Raw genomic sequence first — 20042 nt, forward strand, 5'->3', positions numbered from 1 at the left:
AAAACTTCAGAGATAGCTGCATTTTAAATGCTAAATTAAATGGTTCTAAGATGTTTGTAATGCTTTGAGAAAATACTTTTTTTTTTTCTGGTTTGGTCAGAACTGAGACTTAGCAGATAAGGATTTATATTCCTGTTCAATCACTAATTTGTTTCAGCCATTTAGGAATGACTGAGTCTGCGGTTACATTGCTTTAAAACACATATCATTCCCTGCTTAAACAAGGTCTTAATGACAAAAATCAGTTAACAGCCTTGAAACCTGTCAATTCTGTGAAAATGTGTAACAGGTATCTTGAAGAAATTAAATAATCCCTCTACACTATAATTGCACTTTTTCCTTGAAAAGAAATCTTGATAACTGTTTCTGTTGTATAGTGATATAAAAAGTGCTGTCACTGATGAAGCTGTCAAGGTCACAGCATTCTGATGAAGAGTGTCTTGTCTTGCTTTTTTGTAGGTATGCTGCAGAAATCCCTTTCAGTTGAAGATTTTGTGGATGCCCTTGTTTCAGACTTAGACCATGACTTTGAAACTTTTATCATGGACTCATAACAGAATTGAATTATTTTACGGAAGATTGTGTATGTCTTCATAATTGTGGATAAAATATTGTTGTGACTGGTTTTGCTTTTTGGTGAACACTTTTAGAGTTTGACTGTTCATGTTGATGGAACGGTAATAAATACTTTCATTCAATCACTTGGTTTCATTCATGAAGATGACTGTTTTCCACGGCATAGGAGTTTAAGCGTGGCATTTGGAAGAACAAATCCTCCAGCGTGGTCTGTTAGAAAATTTGATCTTGTTGGAAGAGAGTAAATGGGAATTGAACTCCTGTTCAGGGTGACTGGAGGGGTTTGAAAGGTCTTTTGGTGCATGCATTGATTCACTGTTAGGGTTTACCTCTTGATGTCATGGCCAAGAACTGCTCACACAGGTCTTTCCCACATGCTCATGGATTTTCTTTAACTTTGTTTAATCATATTTTTTGTAGGAGTCCTGCATTGGTGAAGAGCAAACTGTGTTTGAAACAAAGGGAAAATTGGAAAGAAAGAAATTAGGAGCTGTATTTGAGATAAGGAAGAGAAGGGAGAAGTAAATCTGTGGTCCTGCTGCTCTGTAATGGAAAATTTTAGGTGAGGAGGAAAGAGATATGTTGCAACACATAAGAGAGACAAAGGAGTAGAATAGGTACCCTAGAGATTATCTGGTCCCTGCATGTTTGTTCACATTGAATTTGCTTTTAATGATGAGTGGACAAGTTTGGGGAATTGTTTAAAGTACAAGAGGGTGGGTTTTGGAGGGCAAACAAAATAATTCAGAACAAAAATATTTTTCCAGGATAGGCTGGAACAGTTTGGTACAGTTGCATATTATATAACAGATGATGAACAAAGGGAATATTATCAATGGGTTTTTCTTTTTCCCTCTATGTAAATTATGAAATGGTATTTGAAGGTGTTTTTTGGAAAAAAAAATCCCAAAAAACCCCCCAATAACAAAACAACAAAAAAAAAAAACAACCCAGAAACAAAAAAACCAAAACACCCAAAAAGCCCACAAGAAAACGCTGGTGTTTTTTTCTGTAGGAATGGCCTTGTTCAGAGGTCCTCTCTAGGTTTTATGAAACATAATGTAAGTGTTCTAGTCAGTGGAAATGCAATGAAAGAAGCAAGACAGGAAGAGAACCAAAGCTGAGAGATGAGAGCAAATAACTGAGAGAGAAGCAAGTACAGGTAAAAGAACCCAGCCAGAAAAAGTGGGTGTTTGGGAAAGGGTAGATAAGAGTGAGAGCTGATTGGATGATTTGCCCTCTATTTAGCAGAATCTGTAAAAAGGGTATTGTTTGGTATTTTGCCCAATTTTTTCACTGCCTGTTTTTGCAAGGTGGAAGTCACCTTGTGTGAGTAGCACTGTCATTCTGGTAGAGCTGGCTTTAGACATTTTTGTCTATGCATTGGTTAAACCATGGTGGGTGCATTTTCAGACTTGTTCCACAGCTAGGCTTATTTCTTGTTCCACTGACTGACTCCACTGTGTGTCTGTAGTTGGTCCCTGAGAGGAAAGAATGAATGGTTTTGCTTAGCAAGCTAGGTGGGCATTTTGATGTAAGTAAAGTCATTAAAAAACCCACAAAGTAAGTGTCAGTTTAGGTGTGAGTAGAACCACATTGTGAAGTTGGGAAGGTCTGTAAAGTGTACAATAGCTGATGAATGTAAATTTAACAGCCCATAGTGGGGAATTTAATGGAAGTGTATTTCAAAGGGAATTCAAGGGTGTTGCTAAGGGAGCCTCTCATTGTTTGTTGCCTGGGTTTTGTACTGGAACAAACTAGCGATTATGTTTATCTGGAGCTGGCACACGTTGAAAGATTCATTGTGACAAAAAGAACTGAGCAAACGGAAATCCTCGTGCTGACACGGCTCTGGAAGCGCTGTGGTAAAGAAAATAAAGCATCATAATTGGCGGAATAAGCAGAGCATTTACAATTAAGAGATTGCCCCTACATTTTAATTTGAAAGAAATTCAAGTGATATTGAATTTGTGTATAGATACCTCTTCAAACTATACGTAGTAGTCACATTGCTTTATGTTCATGGCTGCTATTACTTCATTAATTCACCATCTCAGCTGATCCTTCTGCAAACAACAGTCTTTACAAGGTTTTATCAGAGTGGCATCAAACAATATCTTCCTAATATGAAATCAGATGTCAACAAAGAAAGGAAGAAAATCTTGCCTTTTGCCAGAGCATGGTGGATTGCAGCTTATTGCTCAGATTTATAACTCGTGAGATGTCTGACAAAGATGAGAGCTGGTAGAAAAATAAATACATCTCAGACTAACAGCTTCAGGTTCTTTTATGAAGAAACTCTGTTGACTACACTGATTTTTTTTAATGAAATAACCTTTGAGGATTGAACAGTAGACATGATTAAGCCTCCTGGGAACATATTATATACCACCACCATGAGGCTTACTACAGAAGGGGAAATATTATTCAATTTTTTTCTGTTTTTTTGATAGTTTCTAAAAATGCTTCCAGCTGTTCAAATGTCTGATGCTTTTTCCTTTTTTTTTTTCTTTTCAAGAGACTCTTATTTTCCAGCAAATAATGTGTACTCTCAGTAACATGAGACCTCTCTTGTGACCAGCAGTGTAACTCTTCATAAATGTAAAAACCACTGTAATCCTTTTCCAGCATTCCATGCTTTCCCACTGGGGCTGCTGAACCAACTATCCAAAAGTTTGGTTTATAACACTGTAACTCAGCATCATACTTTTAATCTGAAATTTTACAATGTTTTGGATTTTGGCTGCTATGGAAAATAAGTAGTGAACATCTTCAGAAGAAATTATACCCTTATGCAATCCTGAAATAATAACACATAATTATAACACATCAGAAAAGCACAGGTGGATTACATTTGAAAGTCTGAGGTGTGAACTTTGCTGCTTTCATTTTTTTTAATGTTTGATGTGATTATTTTTCTGATTCACTTAAGATAGACTGAAATATTGTGTAATAATTACTTTCAGGTGACATAAATACAGCTGGTGCTGGATGAAGTTCTCTAAACCTCAAAGAAGATAACAGGACAAAAAGGCAGCAGTTAAGAAGGCAGGGAAGAGAAGGGAAATCAGACAGGGAAGAATTTAATATAGATTAGAAACCAGGAATGGTAATGGGTTGATACAGAAGCAAAAAAACCTATTAAAAGCTTGGGCACAGAAAAAGAGGGCTTTCCTTGCACAGTCGTAAGTCCGAAATGGAAATTCCAGCACTGCCAGTAACAGAAAAGGCAGAGGTGTTCAAAAATGTTTCTGCTTTGTGTTCAGTGGAATGCCAGATGGAAGAATTCATATCATATGCTGATAAAAGCTTTTCTGCAGATGTTAAATAGCTGCTTGTACGGCAAGTCAGAATCTCAATCATTGTGCACAAATAAAAAATGAATTTATATCAAAGTAAGAGACTTTACTTATAGATGATGCTAAGATGGAAATGTAGAGACGAGATTATTATAACAGCAATATTGATGGCTTAGAAAACATGCACCTTAGTCTGTCAGAAGATTAATGATACAGAAGCATAAATTCAAAAGATTGAACATTGATCTGAAAACAAATGCTTAACAACAGCTGGTATCTGAAATTAGACAAAGTTGCACCTGATTTCTAGTTTATATGTTGGCAGCAGGGACAACTTACGAGAAGAGCTGGGGTTTACTGATCAGCACCAGAAATGTACACCAGAACAGGACTGTTTTCTGAAAAACCTGCCCAAATTCAGATTAATTCAGAGAAGCCCTGTAGCCTCAGTTACACCAGGGAAGAGCCACCTTTTGTGGTCCAACAAGCTGTGAGTGAGGAGAGTGTCTTTAGAAGGAGGTTTTTCCACAAGGGCAGCAAGTCTGTGCTTGCTGGATAACTGTCCTGCTGGCAGCTTCCCCTTGTCTTCTGTGGAGAGCTGGAAAAGCAGTGCCAGCCAAAGCACCTCCTCTGCTTGCTGTGAAGTGGGAGGCACTGTGTGTCTGCTATTTCAGATTGCTTCTGGGCAAAGTATTGGAGATTTTGTGTTCCCAGAGCCAGGGATTTATTTGTGTGCTCTTGGGAACAAGTTCAAATTGGCGCTTTGCCCCAGCAGGTTCACAGTGTACCAAAAGGGGAGCATTACATTAAAATTAGAAAGAATTCAAGAGTTAAAGAACTTAAGAATTGAAGATGCATGATAGCAGAAGGCAAGCACACAGATTTCCCTGGGAGAAGGACCGTGGGAGAACAGCTAGTGTGCTTGGGGAGGAGAGAGAAGGAGATAAAAGATAAGGAAGTATAAATCAGCACCAGTAGGGCTGTCTGTCGGCCCTTCTGATCTTCCCCGGGCTGAGATTTGTTTATTTTCAAGTCCGCTGCGGCTGCTCCTCAACAGCTGGCATGTGGAGCTGCACGGGTTTAGGAAATCATTACGACTTCTTGTTTGGAGGAAGTATCCAAAAAATCTCTTGGAGACAAACTACTTAAACCAGAAGCAAAGTGGCGATACAGATCTGACAGGATGACTGGTTGGTGCTCTGCTGCTGTGTAGATTTAAAAGCACAGAGGGGAGGGAGTGGGATGCCTCTTGTCAGCCGTTGCCAAAGAGCCTGTAGCTTCTAAGGCAGCTTGTAAGTGGCTAAAACTTGCCATTCTGGCTGGTTTCACTCTTTATGAGAAGAAACAGACATCTTCAAAATGACACATATCCTACCAGTCTAAGGATGGGGTTGACCCAGCTCTTTTATGTGCCTTTTCTTGCTCCAGTAACTACAGAGGGAGCACAGGTGGCTGGAATAGAAGTGTCAGGAACCCTGGTTTCTGTTCAGAACACCTCAAAGCACTGGCCTTTTTTTTTTAAATGTTACAATTTTTCAATTGCCAAATGCCACCAATGTTTACTTCTGCCTGTCATGCATTACTGAGTTCATGCACCATTGACAGCATCATGTAGTACAATACTAAAATAGAAATAAGGTTGCTCTTAATTAATCTTCAGGGCATCTTGGGTTCTATGAAGTGCCTTGTGGCCATTGTCCTTCTGAACTCTTTACAGCCTTTTCACTTCACTCTTTAGACACCTCCAAATGCCCCCATATCCACCTGTTCTTACACTAGGACGTGACCTAGAGGGTAGGAGGAGGCGAGGGATGCTTTGGGCTGTGACTGACCCAGCGGATGTGGTCGTGTCAAAGGAAAAGCAAAATGGCAGCATGGCAGGTTCTTCCCACCCTGTCCACAGCTGCTGGTGCCCATTCATGCTGGAGTTTGTATCGTGCTCAAACAGCATTTCTCGTCTTCCTTCCCCATGCTGTGGGAAAGCTGGGCCTTGGGGAAATGCCCTGAATGTGACCCACTGAGGAGCTGAAGCATTGCCAAGTTGGGGTGGATAAGCCCCTTTAGGTTACAGGCCCCAGGACAGCAGCTCTCAATACACTGCAGGCAGCTGCTCCTCATGAATAATTTATCAGGTATGTGTTTGAAGGTGTTTGGCTGATGTTTGCAGCAGCCCTTAACCTCATCAAGCTCCTCTGGCATACTCACAGCAGATTAGCAGGGCAGTTGTTAAAAATAGTCTGTTTATTAATGGTGCTCTTCAGAAGTAGCCACAAGGCTCAATCGTAGCCTACTTTCAATATTTAAAATACGTATGAAATAAGAAGCATGTATAAGATCAGAAGGGCTTGCTGGTTTCACTTAGTGCATTCTCCTACCAGCCCCACTTTTCTTCCTCACAGAGATGGAATGCAGTTAACTCACCTTACAGCTCCCTGCACAGAGACAAATCCTCTTCCAGCATACCTTTCTGTAGCTCAAATGAAGTTATTAAAGACCTGTGTTATTTATGTTGAGTGTTTTCCCCCAAGGTCATTTGACAGCATCCCAGCTCCTGGGTTGCTGATCTGCAGCATCTGCTGTGGGCAGCCAGGGGCTGTGTGGAGGTGGCTGAGTGACAGCCTGGAAGTAGAGGGTGTTTTTGGCTTTGGGCAGCTGATAGGGCTGGAGCCCACAAGTGCCTGCATTTCTTCACATGGGTGTTAGAAATGAAAAAGGCATTAAAATTGCCTTGGATGGCTTGGCTTACAATACTTCTGACATACAAATGTGCTCAGTTGTCTGCAATTCACTTCCAAGGATAATACACTTGTAACAAAATCACTTTATAAGAGAGCCCTGGGGGAACACAAGTGATAGAGCAGCTTTTATAACATACTAAAACTTCTATAAAACTAATTATATATGTTATCAAAATGATTCATGCTAGCCTGAGTAAATCCTACTCATTACAAATGAGTGTAGAAGTGACAGTTCATTGTATCTTAACATTTGCACAAATATATTGCCTTTTCTCCCTGTGCTGTGACAGGGACTGGAGGTGCCATTGCAAGAAAGAGGCAGTGCCATTGGGTTCTGTAACCTCAGCTGACGGTGACAAGGTAAGTTCTCATCACACCTGATTTCTCACCATCATGGCAAATTTTCTTCTTATCTCCTGTAAGTTTAATTTGTTGTCTTGCCCTGAAGCCTGCCCAGCAAATGTGTCCCTCATGTATGGGGAAGTGCTGTGTGTCTGTAGGTATTGCTCTGGTTGAAACTATTTAACATCGAAGGTCTTTTGCAAAACAGTACTGAATTGCTGGCGGTGTTTTCCCTAAATAGGGATTTCGATAGCTTGTTCTACTTAATCAAATTAGCTATCTTTGATTTAATCTGGTGTTTAAGCCAAATTCCCAAGACAAAGTGGTTTTAATAGTCTGTTCAGTTTGCAATCTCTGTTTTCCAAGAAAATTGGCTTTTATTTGTTTGTTTGTTTCTGACAAATGTACACGAAGAACTGGTGTAGGCTGGCTACCTATAGGGAAATAGCTAATTTGACATTCAGTTTCTTCCTTTGTGAGCTAGCCCATTTCCCATGCCTTTCCCTCAGTCTGCCAGAAGTGTTTGTCAGCTGGTCTGGCACCTCTGCCTCTCTGGCTATAGCCTGCATTTTTTTTTCTTCTTCCCTGATTCATATTTGTTTCTCATCCCATCTTGCAACTCCAGCTTTTTCTCCTTATTTGGAAAAAAAAAGGTCTTGTGAATTAAAGTGGGTCAGTAAAAGCTACAAACTCCTCTTTTTAAAACTCATTCTGTGTCTGTTGGGGGCCTTTGTGCCAGCTGAGACCACTGCAGATCCCAGTCACCACACCCTATGGAAAAGGTCACTTCAGGAGTGCAGGACTTACTGGAGCAAACAGGAAACCTTGAGCTTTTCTCTTCTTTCTCCATTATTCACTTGGGGTTTTAGCCTGGAGCAGAGAGGCTGTGCACCTCTTAACAACATCAGGACTGGGGAAGGTGACCCTCAGCTCACACTGTGCTCACCCAAAGGTCCCTCTGGTGCTCCAGCTCTAGGCAGAAAATCCATCAGTGCTCTCAGTGAACTAAAGGACTTTGGTGGGAGTGCTGCATTAGCTGTGGACCTCTGAAACAGTGTTTAAGGGCCAAAGTCAGCTTGGGGCTTCTGTGATTGTTGAGAGGCTTTGTTAAAAGTGAGCTCCTGGATAGTTTATTTATCAAGACCTGGAACCTCAGTCACAGTATGAACATGGAAATAGGAGAAATAGGAAGTTTGAGCTGGTGGTTTGACTGATATCCTATAATTCTATTTTATTTCTCCCTGAATGTTGGGGAAAATGATGGGGTAGATGAAAAGCTTTGCTTTCTGCATAATTGAGAAAATTCCTTGTTATGCCAGATTATCAAAGCTAGTTTTGGGTCCTTCCATTTGTACTGCTACTGCTCCTTACTACCCTCCACTGACCTGAAATCAAACCTGAGTAAATCCTCCAGATAAATTTTACCCTGTTTAGACTGACTTACCCTACAGAGAAATTCCATCTCTACTCAGGGTGTTCCTCTCCAGCCCTGCAAAGCTGGTCCTGGGAGAGACAAACTCTGTCTCTGCAGCCAACTCATTCTCCTACCTTTTATTTGCCTTTTTTTTATTACTATACCATAAATACTACAGCCTCCTGGACACTGCTATTTGTACCAAAAAAATAATACAAACAGAACACTAACAGGCAGGCAAGTGTCTGGCAGGGGGGTCTGTAACTTCTCCCTTCATTATTACTGCTCTAAGCAATTTAAATGTGAATAAACCAGCTCAAAGTGGAAGGAAGCGCTGGATTCAGTGTGACATGGTTAGAAAAGAGTAGGTGTTGATATGCCCAGAGGTCATCTGGGGCTTTAACATCCCTTGTCAAGGCCCGTGGCAGCCAAACTGGTATTTTCTTACTCTTCAGGAGTGCTGGGGTGTTTGCCACATCTCACTCCACTTTCAGGATCATTATCAGTGAGGCTGCTGAATTGCCATCTCTGCTGCAGGGACTGGAAGATGTCCACAGAAATCTGGGCATGGTGACACTGAGGGGATGGAGTTGTTGTTAATTGGCGGATTTTCTACGAGTGGGCTGTACCAGTGGAGACTGGGCCTGCTCTTGCTGCTCAGCAGCACAGCCACAGTGTCAATGTCCCAGGAGTGTCTATGCCTTCAGTGGCTTTTCCTGTTGTCCTGAGTCTAGCCTGCCTCTTCTCTCCCTCCCAGAAAATGCTGTAGTGACAACAGTTGTTGGCTGGCTCAGCTGGAAGTTTACAGTATTTAAATTACAGTTCCAGGTCTGAGTTCCACACTCAGACCAGTGAGGTGGGATCAGCTACCAAAGGAGGAGATAATTAAAGGCCATTACAGCAAGCTGGTCCCAAGGGAGCCATAATGGTCCTGGTGAAGCTGCTGCAAGTGGGCACTCAAGTCACATCCTCGGCTGCCTCGCTGAACTCAGGGGTAGTGTTCTTACGGGTTGGTTTGAACTGAAATGTGTGTGCACAGCTGTGCTCATTCAAAAAGGAATTCACAAAGCTCTGTAGAGGGAATTAACCTTGCTGAGGCCCGCCAAGAAAATGTAGAGATTTTTTATTTTGAATGAAAATATGTAAATCAAATGAATACCTTACTCAGACTCACTTAAAAACTGCTTTCAGAAGTGTCTGTAGAGAGAGAGGCCACTGTCACTGTCTTCATACAATCCCAGATGGCATGATACAAATTTTACTCTTTTCTAGGATCTGTTTTGTACAGCCTACTTTCCATCTTGATTTTCTTCCCTTTTGGCACTGCAGATGAATATGTTTCATTTTCCCATGGCTTCTACTCCTCAGTGCTGCACCGAGTTGGCTGCCAGCTACACCAGATCTCTGCTGTTTGAAATCCCCCTCCTTGTCCAGATCAGCCTGAGACTTCACTTTTGCTTAATTAAAGCAAAAGAGGAGCAAAAAATCCCCACCCAGAAGAACACTGGAAGAGCTCACACATGGTAGTGGCAACATGACAGTTGTCACTCAGTCCTGAATCTGGGCTTCCACATGCCACAAACTGGTGGATTAACTGCAGACAGAAGTACATTCTTCAGCTGCTGGAGGTCCATGAGTAGTGCTAAGAAAAAGGCTCACTCATCGACCCAGTTTGCAGTTTCCCACTCCATCACCTCATAAAGAGCTGGAGACAAGCAGGCCAGGAGCAAACGCTGCTTTGTGTGCTCTGTGCTCCACATGTCGCAGCACGGCAGGACACTGCAATGGTGTGCATATTTCCTGTGTAAAAACCATTCGCCCATTGGAAGACTTTAAGCAAACAACAACAAAACACTTTGCAAAAGCAAGGGGAGGGGCAGATGCCACGATAACACAGGATTGCTCCTGATGCAGGGACAGACAGAGGAGCTGCTGTGAGCCATGGCCAGTGCATCACTTCTGCCTTCACTGGGGCAGCTGAGGAGCTGCAGAGGGACTGGGACAGCCAGAGCCCAGCCCTGATTAGCAGCTGAAGGGGCTCTTGAAAGCCTCCATTTTAGGGCCCTGTAGTTCCCTTTCCTGTAGAAGTATAAAGATTATAACAGCATAATATAAAAATATATCATTCTATCATTTACACTGAACCTGTTCACCAACAATAGCTGGGGAGGTTGAAGAGGTGAGGGTGTGAGGTGGGAGGTGGGGTGCTGCAGTGAGCCTGCAGGCAGTGGGTGTTTCCCTGCCCAGGCATCCCCTCCCAGTGCCTGTGAGGACTCTTGCCTATTTTGGCCAAAATTAGATTGGATGCTTTCTTCCACTTCTTCCATCTCGCCGTTCTTAAAGTTTTGAAGTGTTTCAAAACATTAGTGTTAAAATAATTTCTGTTGAACTGAGTACAACCAAATAAACTGCATGTTATTTGGGCTGATTTATAATTAGCAGTTCTAAGGAGGAGACTAATTTAACTGTGTCATCCTATTTGTTGTAACTTCTTTGCTCTTTGGTGCTGTTTTCCACCAGCCTAAGAGCACAGGAGGGAATGCCCTGCTGTGTCTCAGCTAACAGGTCAGCCCAACCTGCTTTGACTCACCCACTTAGGAAATTGAGTCGAATACCAGGTGTGCAAAGTAAATCTGATATGAAGGATTATTTGTTTTGCTATAGTATTTAGTGGTAAGATTATCTTGGGGAAGAGAAAGTGAATGTTCCACGCCAAAAAAAAGAGAACAGCTTTGGGTTCCCAGTCAGTTTAAACCATTACACTTCCCAACTGACCTGTCTAATCTTTTCTACAGATAATTATTTTGCAGCACCTGACGGTAAGTCCTGTTAATCAGCAATTTTTATGTACTGTCATGGATAGCTCTGTCTCTGCTGTGACCAGCTCTTGTCCCTAGGAGGATTCTTGCAGAAAAATCCTGATCGGGGCATGCACTTAAAAAAATCACCATTTTAAGCACTTTACATTTTTTTTTCCATTTCAGAAGAAACTGTCCACAGATAGGAATCCAACCAAATAAATCCCCGGGTAGATTGCCTTTGAATTTGAGCTCTCTGCCTTTCTAAAAGCAAGCCTTACCTTGTGCATGTGTTACATCTTCCAAATTAATGAATTTAAACCCCCAGTTCTGTTTTCCAGTGGCAATGGGGGATCAGACCAGGCAGTTGAGGAGAATGGGAAATGCAGGCCTGGAGGAAATCAGGGAAACAAGTACCTGACAATTGCAGCAGTGATAAATAAGGCAGATGGATAGGAAAGAGCCATAAAATAGGAGAAGAGGGGATAAGAGAGAGAGACATTCCTTTCCTGAGTGGAAAGAGTCTTCACTGTGTTACTATTTCTGACAGAGGGCAGGGGATGGGGAGGACAAATCCTCCCGTGTCAAGAAAAAGGGGTAAATGCAGCATGTCTTCTTCACAAGATGGATATTTTATGAAGACTAAGAAGATAAATGCCTGGTATGCTTGAGGGTCAGGGTAATTCTAGAGAATAGAAGAGTTTTCTTTCCTACTTGTTTTCCCATGCAGCCCAGAGTTATTTAGCTAAGCTTTTAATACACAAGTGGGAATTTTGCTGAATGATTCTCCAGTAAAATTTTTGTGCAATTTTTTTCCTCCTGTTTCTTCCCCCCCCCGTCCTTTTTGTTTTCTTTTGTTTGAACTACCCATAGGCAGTGGTTCAAAAGCAGACTTTTAAAGAATGGTTTGTTGGTGTGGGTTGGGGTTGATCTGGTCAAAGATGTGGTTTTTTTGTTTTTTTTTCCTAGCCTAGTTACCAGGCCAGAGGACAGAGTACAGTAAGAGCATGGAGCAGTAGCTGATTCCAGGGCCATTAGAATTCTGGGTGGCATTAGGATTGCCTTTTTTTTTTCCCATGAGAAAATGTAATGCAAGTTAAGCAAAATCTGAATACAGTCTTTGTTTTGTCCAAAACCTGAGGCAATTAGGAAAAGAACAGAGATTGTCAGGCATTTAAACCCTCCAGCTCTCTCAGCATGGAGTGTGACAAGGCTGAACTGAACGCCAGCCTCTCTTCCCTAAGATCAGGTAAGAACCACAGGAGTATCCTCAGAGGAGCTGCAGCAGCTGTAGACCTTGGACTGGATGAAAAGCAAACATCAAAAAGCAGATCCAAGGAAGCCCTGAGTCCAAAACTTTTAAGTTGTTTTTGGTTCACCCCCTCAGCTAACAGATGATAATAATTGCTTTTCACTTACCTCTCTCAGCTGCTGCACTTACAACACTGATACATCTGCAGAAGGTGCAGTATTGCATCTTTGGGGATTTTTGGGCTTCCAAGCACTTTTACAGCTTATGTCTGTGCCCCTAGATGTGCAGAAGGAAATCAGCTGCAAGGGGCTGCCATGTGCTGGAAATGCCAGCACTGTGCTCCCCTGCCTCCTCCAGCTGTTCCTGATGTCCCCACTGCCCAGAGTCCCCTCGCTGCAGAAAGGCAACTAAAAGATTTCTTCTCTAGGAAAAGAAAGCATCTGGGCCATAAATGCCACAAGCCCTCCTCAGTGACACTCTGTGTATCAGGAAATATCATCTGGCACTCAGATATTTTTCAGGAATTGCTTCTACAGCACTTGCCAGCACCTTGAGTAAACTCCAATGCTGTCAATTTGTTGTTGAAAGCCACAGGAGATGTAATTTCTGGCATTCTTTAGCTCTTCCCTGCAGATCCCACAGCTTTTCTCATTGTAATAATGAGAAGGCTGAGCCCACAGGGCTCGTTTCTAGTAACCCATCAATACAATAGGCATTTTATCACCTAAAGGATTTAGAGTGTCTTCTGCCTGAGTCCATCTGTTTTGCCAGTTTAAAAACCGTGTATGAAGATAACTTTGAGGTAGTTCTTGCCCATAAAAAATTCATTGGTCCTCCTTGAGTAAGCAACACATTCTCCAAGGTTTGAAGTCTATTTAAAGGTATATTTAAATTGGGGATTTCATTAGACTGAGGGTTTAACATGGAGAGTAGCTGCACAAACCTTCCCAGAGGAAGCTTCCTTATGTAAATTTTCACAGCATTTTGTCAAAGTGTATATATTTTTTTGATCAAGGATTTTTGTCTTTTTGTAGTCCCAAAATATCAAAAAAGTATGATGAATTTTGATAAAATGCAAGTGTTATTTGCTGGAATATTATGGGTCTGTTTTGGTATTACAGCCAGAAAGATATTCTCACTCTTGCACTGGTGCTGTGTCCCCTTAATCTTAATTGTTGAACATCCTTAGGGAAAAGATTTATTTAATAAAGCTGAAACTCTGATAAAGGAATACAACTACTGTTGTATCTGACAACATAAACCACCACCAGGTTGGTCAAAACTTTTCTTTTTTCTCTTACAACAGAGGGACAACAAATGGCCAAGCTGATACTTGCTGCTGAATTTCTTCACGTTAAACTCAGCTACCAGATGTTGCTGGAACCAAGGTCAATATGCAAAAAGCACGTTTGCAAGGTATGGAAAAACTGGCATGGTAAATGCTGTTATTCTGCTGATTCCAGATCTGCCTCATTTTGCTTTGGGCTGCTGCAGAGTTTATGTGTGTTTAGGTGAACATGAAATTAGAGAAGCAAGGTGGCTGTAGACTAGTGCTTTACTTTGGCTTTTAAAATATGTTTTGAAATGTAATGGCCCATTTTGCTTTTTTTTTTTTTTTTTGTGCACGAAAAGCTAGATATTCTTTTCTCATTCCTATTTTAATAACAAATAACCTCTGCTGCTGCAATTTTGTTCAATATTGGTCTATAGAACACCCACTGTGTGCAACTTTTCCCCCCTAAGGCTTCCATATTGGCCTGTGAAATGTCTACAGTGCTTGGATGCCTGGGCTGAAAGGCATTTTAAAAAACAGAAACACAACATTTAGTATTGTATTTTAATGTTCTCAGTTCATTTTGTAATCTCTGCCACATGCAGAGTAAGTGCTTGTGTGGTGGATGTACAGGCCACCTGAATTGGTCCACCTTGTAATTTCCTCAAGTTTAAGGATTTAGGAATAAAATTACTGACTGACCTGGACAATGCCCTGCCTCAGGTCATGTGCAAGGTGACAAGTTCATGATTTTGTGCACATTCTGTATTTATATATGTTTATCGTTATGTTCCAATGAACCACAGTTCACGGGATTGTGATACGGATCTGGGCAAATCAAAATGATCTCTGGAATTCCAATAGTTTAATATTTTTTCTAAGCTGTAAATCAGTGCTCTTCCTTAAACTGTTGGTTACTACAACTAGATTTTGATATACTAGCTGCTATACTTAAGGGAATTTTTGCATGCTAAATAGCATGTGAATTAGCCATCCATAAACTGAGACCAACACCTGGGCAAAAGAAATGGAAAACTCCACAAAGACTGAGGCTCAGGAGAAGCAGTTTCTAAAAGCTGCTTTTTCTTTTTGTCTGCTTTTCCACCAATGCTTTAGAAAAATGTCGTTTATAACCTTTTGAGCAAGCCAAATCTCCTTTTGTCAGATCAACCAAAAGGAAAAAAAAAATCCAACTGTGATAAGGATTTAGAAAATCAAATGATGAGAAAACCCCCTCAGTCCTCCTCAGCTGACCCTGCTGTTGAAGTTGTGGTGCTCTCTAGAAGCCTCAGTGTGCCCCCAATCTGCCACCCTCTCTGTCAGCTGGCTATTAGAAAACATTTCCTCTAATCCCATCATTCACTGCTGTTGTGGAAACCAGCAGGCTCCCCAGCAAATCCACCCACGATTATTTTTATCCTATTGAAAGCTCCACCTTATCGGACATAGTCGGAATGGCTCATGTGCTGCTGTGTGAAGAGCAAGTGGGTTTTACCATCACTCAGGCCAAAACTAAATATGGATTAAATTGCACCCTGCCAGCACAAAGTGTGCATTGTGTGGCTCTGCTCTGCAGTGCCCAGCCTCAGCTTGCTCCATGCCTGATAAAACACTGCGCCCTCCTTCAATCCCCCTTTTTTTAAAAGGGCAAAACAAAGCAGCAGTGTCTGTGCTGGAATGTGCTGCAGGTAGTGATCTAAACCTCCATCACCAAAGACAGTGAGAGGATTAATTTAATGCATGGAGGTTGTTGCTTGGAGGGACTTCATAGGAATGCAAACCAAAGGCCCTCAAAGAGCCCACAACAAAGGAAAAGCCATGTGATCTCAAACTCCTGGTAGGATGAGGAGGACTGGATTAAAGGCTTGGTCTACCTTGTAGAAAAGGCAGGAAATACTGTTGTACTGAATAGGAATGCAAGCAGGGAAAAGATTTTGGGGTGGGTGGGTTTTTTTGTAGGCTTTCTGGAAAGCTTGGATGGAAATTTGCAGCCTGGTTAATGGCATCAATACAGTAATTTATATGAGCAAATGTCTGTGCAGATTTGGTGGTCAGGTACGTCATGTGTTCTCAGTTGCACTTTGCTTCCAGATGGAGTAAATATCTGGTTTTCAATTCCTGTTTATTGATTATATTTTTTAAAAATTTTGTCGGGGCACTCCATTGCAAGCCGGGCAGTGCTGGGAGTCATGAAGATCCCTGACTTGGCACAAAGTGACCTCCCAAACACGCCACGTGCTGCTGTGCAGATTTGCAGACCTCCAGGTGAACCCCAAGGACACTCAGGTGGGCTGGGCATGTGGCAGTCACAGCAGAAAACAAGTAGAAGACTGCTCAGGAGTGCAGCACATGGACACAGGGGGATAAGGGGTCCTTGCTGTTCTGGGCAGGAGATCCCCAGTTAAGCTCTGAATTGTGTACTTCAAAGAATGTAGAAATAGCAGCATTACACCAAGAAGAACCAATGTGAAATTTGCTCAACTAAACCAGCAACAGGCACAGAGCAGCTTTTGTGTCTCCCCCAAACTTTCCCCCCAAAAATCACATACTCCAGCACAAGCACCCTGGCTTTATGTTATCTGCAATCCCTATCTGGATTCAGGTTCCAGTCACTGCTTATGGCTTTATCATAAGGACCAATTTTATGCAATTATCAAATTACTCTTTCTTCTCAGTCTTCTACTCTTGTCATTCAGACTGTGCCATTCCTTTCGTATTCATTTAAATTGGAGGCACAACTCCAATCCTTCTTCAAAAATACAGCTCCTCTCATTATTTGCTTATCTGTCTTGTCTGAAACAACCTAGTGTTGTGGAGCACCAGGTCCTCTTTTCTAAGACATTGTAAAGACAGCAATCTGACTTTTTTTCTCCCCTTTTTTCCCCCATTTCTTGAGAAGCAGAATTTTTAAATAGTTTTGTAGTACTATGATTTTAAGCATTGATGTTAATTTACTGCTTCTTCAGGGTCCTCCTCCTTGAAGAATGATGTTACTGCTAGACTGCAAACATCTCAAGACAAAGATGCACCAAATTCTACCATAACCTTAATATAATTACCCCATTATGGAATTCTAAAAGAATTAGAAGAATTCATCACTAAATTTGTACAGAAAGCTATTATTAATTTGAGGTCAACAAACTAAGACTGGTTCATGTAACATTTTATTCACAAGTAGAAAAAGTATTACAAAACAATTTATACAAGGTTTTAATTTACATTTGTTAAAGGAGTATTTAAAACAGCACTGTAAGTCCCTAGACATGACATGTGGGCAGTCTAAATGCAGTGATAGTGGATGTTTTCTATTGGCATGTACAACATTGCTTGCCACAGGCAATATACAAAAGACCAATTTGGTTAAATTAAGGAAAAAAGTATATACAAAATATACACATATAACTAAAAAACACTCTCTTAATTTTTTCCTCCCAATTTGCTCTCAAGCTTTCACTCATTAAAAAAAAAAAAAAGTATATTTTTCTAGGGTTGCTGGATAAAAACAATTATACAAAGTTTAAATTCCAATGGGAAAACATACTGTGGCAGATGCTGGCAAAATTTTTGAATATTGCTTTTTCAAGAATTGTTATTAGTGAAAAGTTAAATCTCCATATGTTCTGGAAATATTTTGCCATATACTGAAATGCACATTGGATTTTTTTTTTCTATTTACAAAGTATATACAAAGAAGCACACATCTCTTCATGCACATGTAGTGAAAAATAATGTTTTGTAACTTCTTAAATGTATGAAAGTCTACAAAAGATTATTCAAAACTATTCATATTTCAATATATATGTGAAGGTATTTATCTGAGTAATTGTACTGTATAACTGCTTATTATTCCATCAGTGACCAAAAGGTGGTATCTACTACTTAAAACACCAAACCCAACAACAGCCAGAAAATCACTTGGGTAACTTGTTCACTTTGGTTTCAGTTTGGGAAGTGTTATTCATGGCTTCTGCACAAATGAATAATCTCACTGGTGAAGAGCTCTGCCATGGCTGCCTGCACTGTTTTTAGCTATTTTTGTGCAGGTCCAAACTTCTGTGTGCTTCAAAGCAAAAGTCTTTTTCCATAATGGATTCTGAATACTGTCTCAACATTTCCATTGCCACACAAACCATGTGTGGAAAGATGAGTAATATTTATTGCCAATTTGTTGGCCTCAGTTTTGCTGATTGCTTTGCTTTAGTCAAGGCACATTGGGTACTTGAAGGAATAATTGCTAGAGTTCATCACAGGCAAGTGTGAGCCTGTTGGGTGTCATGAATCAGTGGAGGTTACTGGCATTATCCACAGAAGCAAAAACTATTTTAGGGAAAAATGGCTGGAAAAAAATTATATTAAGGGATCTGATAAAGCAAACCACTTCTTATGTTCTGTGTGGAAAATTTGAGTTGATGCAGTACTACAGTGAGAAGGACTGAGGGTCTTGAATGAAAGGGACTCCTAAATGAATGAATTAGTTCACCACAGAGCTTGACCCTTAAAAATAACGCATTAATAAAAAATCTTGGTAACAGTCTCACTGTATAAATACTTTCATGGCACACCTGCTATAGTCTGACATTTTGATTTGACATTGATTACAATTATTTCAACATTCAAAATTATATGCTATAACAAGAAGTGCTGTATTCCAATACTGAGGCTACTAATTAAACACAATGTCCTTATCTATATGTCTGACCTTCATTAAACTAAATCTAATTTAAAGCTAATCTCCTGCTACACTTAACAGAACAATGCCACCTCTCAAAAATGTAATAACTGGATGGAGGGGGCTTGAACCACACATCCTGTAACATGCTAATTCTCTAACTCCCCAAACTGCTTATTGACTATAATGTAATACATAATAAAAGCTTCAGTTTATGAATAGGTGATCCTTTTATAAACAGAAATTGATTTTGTACGTCCTTCAATAGTAGGAATACTATTTAAAATGAGAACCAGCAGAAAAAAAATCCTAATGCATGCACAAATCTGCAGGCAGAGTAACTGGCACCATGTTGTCCCACATCTTCTGACACCTGTAGCCATATTTGAGACCCCCCCACTAAAACACATTGAAGTATGTTTATTTCTTGCTGTATTTACACATACTATTAAGCTAAGTCCATTAGATGTTTTGAGACTCTGAGGAAATAGAAATAGAGATTAAAAAGTCATAAATCCACTTTCAGGGTCCTCATAGGATGCTCCTTGAAGTTTAACTTCACAGCTGTTCCAGCTCAGACACAACTGCTCAGAAGGTGTGAAATGATGCCATTTTTTCCCAGCTGGATTGGAAACCATGCAACACTGAAGACCAGACTATGTTTGATGAGAATCAGCAGGGGAGTGTAAGGGAAGCATTCAGCTTTAGTGCTGAGAGAAACAGCTCCAGTCCCTAAAACAAAGAGACAGAAGAGTGGTTATATACGTTCATAAGAAACCTGTATGCACTTCTATATTTGACTAAACACTAAAAGAGTAGAAGTATACTTACTGCTTGCTGTAAAATTCACCTAAACCTTTATTAAAACCCACATTAAAAAGCTTAGACTTGTGTGTACATATATAAAATATACTATACTCTGATTTTTAATTATTGTATTTCAAAAGAATAAAACAACAGTGGCCTATGAAAGACTGTAATACATCTTCAGGCAGTACAAAGACCATCCTTGCCTCAAAATATTTCAAAAAGACATGAAAGATGAAGAGCAGATGGGAAAAAATGATATAGACTGAGATGACATTATTTGTCTTGGAGTTGTGCAGCTGGCCCGTGTTCATCCTGAAAATACATCTCAAGTAAGCCTAGTCCCATGAACACTACTGAAATTTCTCTGCCAAAAATGCACACATAATGATGCACTCTAGAGTCTGAATGGGGAGAAATTGTACAAAATGAATCAGTAGGGTCTGTTATAGGAAAAAAATGAAGAAAAAAATTAACCCTCCTGAAGACCTTGATTATTTAAAATTATACACAAATCTCAGTAGTAATAGAGGACAGCAGAAAACTATTAATGCATACAGGATTTTGAGATGCTAGAAAAGCTGTCTCCATACATATAGGAATCAATAAGAAAATTTACAGTTCATATACCATAACACGTATAGTGAAATAAAAGCTAATTTTTGTAGTCATATTTTGAAATCCTGTGGTTCTTTTGATCTAAGAAAATTCTTAAATAATATTAATTGCATACCTCTGAAGTTGATGCATGGTTTAGTGGGAAAACACCCACAAATTTCTGATTTTTAACATCTTGTCAATACAGAAATGCACTCCCTTAAAACATCACAAACTGCTGGGAACTAGCAGTGCTGAGATCTAAAGTTGTATCCAT

The 20042-nt window shown here is 40.4% G+C and overlaps 2 protein-coding genes and 1 long non-coding RNA gene across 6 annotated transcripts in view; 2 read left to right on the plus strand and 1 right to left on the minus strand.

The window, feature by feature from the left end:
* Nucleotides 1–701, plus strand: part of MIPEP (mitochondrial intermediate peptidase) — a 65404-nt gene extending 64703 nt beyond the window's left edge. For both annotated transcript variants that reach the window (XM_064409204.1, XM_064409205.1), the window contains exon 19: nt 460–701. In XM_064409204.1, coding sequence (XP_064265274.1) covers nt 460–554 — 95 coding nt within the window. In that variant the 3' untranslated portion in view covers nt 555–701. The remainder of the gene's footprint in view (nt 1–459) is intronic.
* A 6278-nt stretch (nt 702–6979) lies between these two features.
* LOC135294230 (uncharacterized) lies at nt 6980–19023 on the plus strand. The gene is made up of 3 exons (XR_010356379.1): nt 6980–13835; nt 15784–15978; nt 18888–19023. It is a non-coding gene; the product is annotated as an uncharacterized LOC135294230 (long non-coding RNA).
* Nucleotides 16839–20042, minus strand: part of TNFRSF19 (TNF receptor superfamily member 19) — a 56907-nt gene continuing 53703 nt past the window's right edge. For all 3 annotated transcript variants that reach the window (XM_064409206.1, XM_064409207.1, XM_064409208.1), the window contains one exon: nt 16839–19093. The gene's annotated coding sequence lies outside the window, so the exon portion shown is untranslated. The remainder of the gene's footprint in view (nt 19094–20042) is intronic.

Source organism: Passer domesticus, chromosome 2 (assembly GCF_036417665.1).
Source record: "Passer domesticus isolate bPasDom1 chromosome 2, bPasDom1.hap1, whole genome shotgun sequence".
Taxonomy (NCBI): Eukaryota; Metazoa; Chordata; class Aves; order Passeriformes; family Passeridae; genus Passer; species Passer domesticus.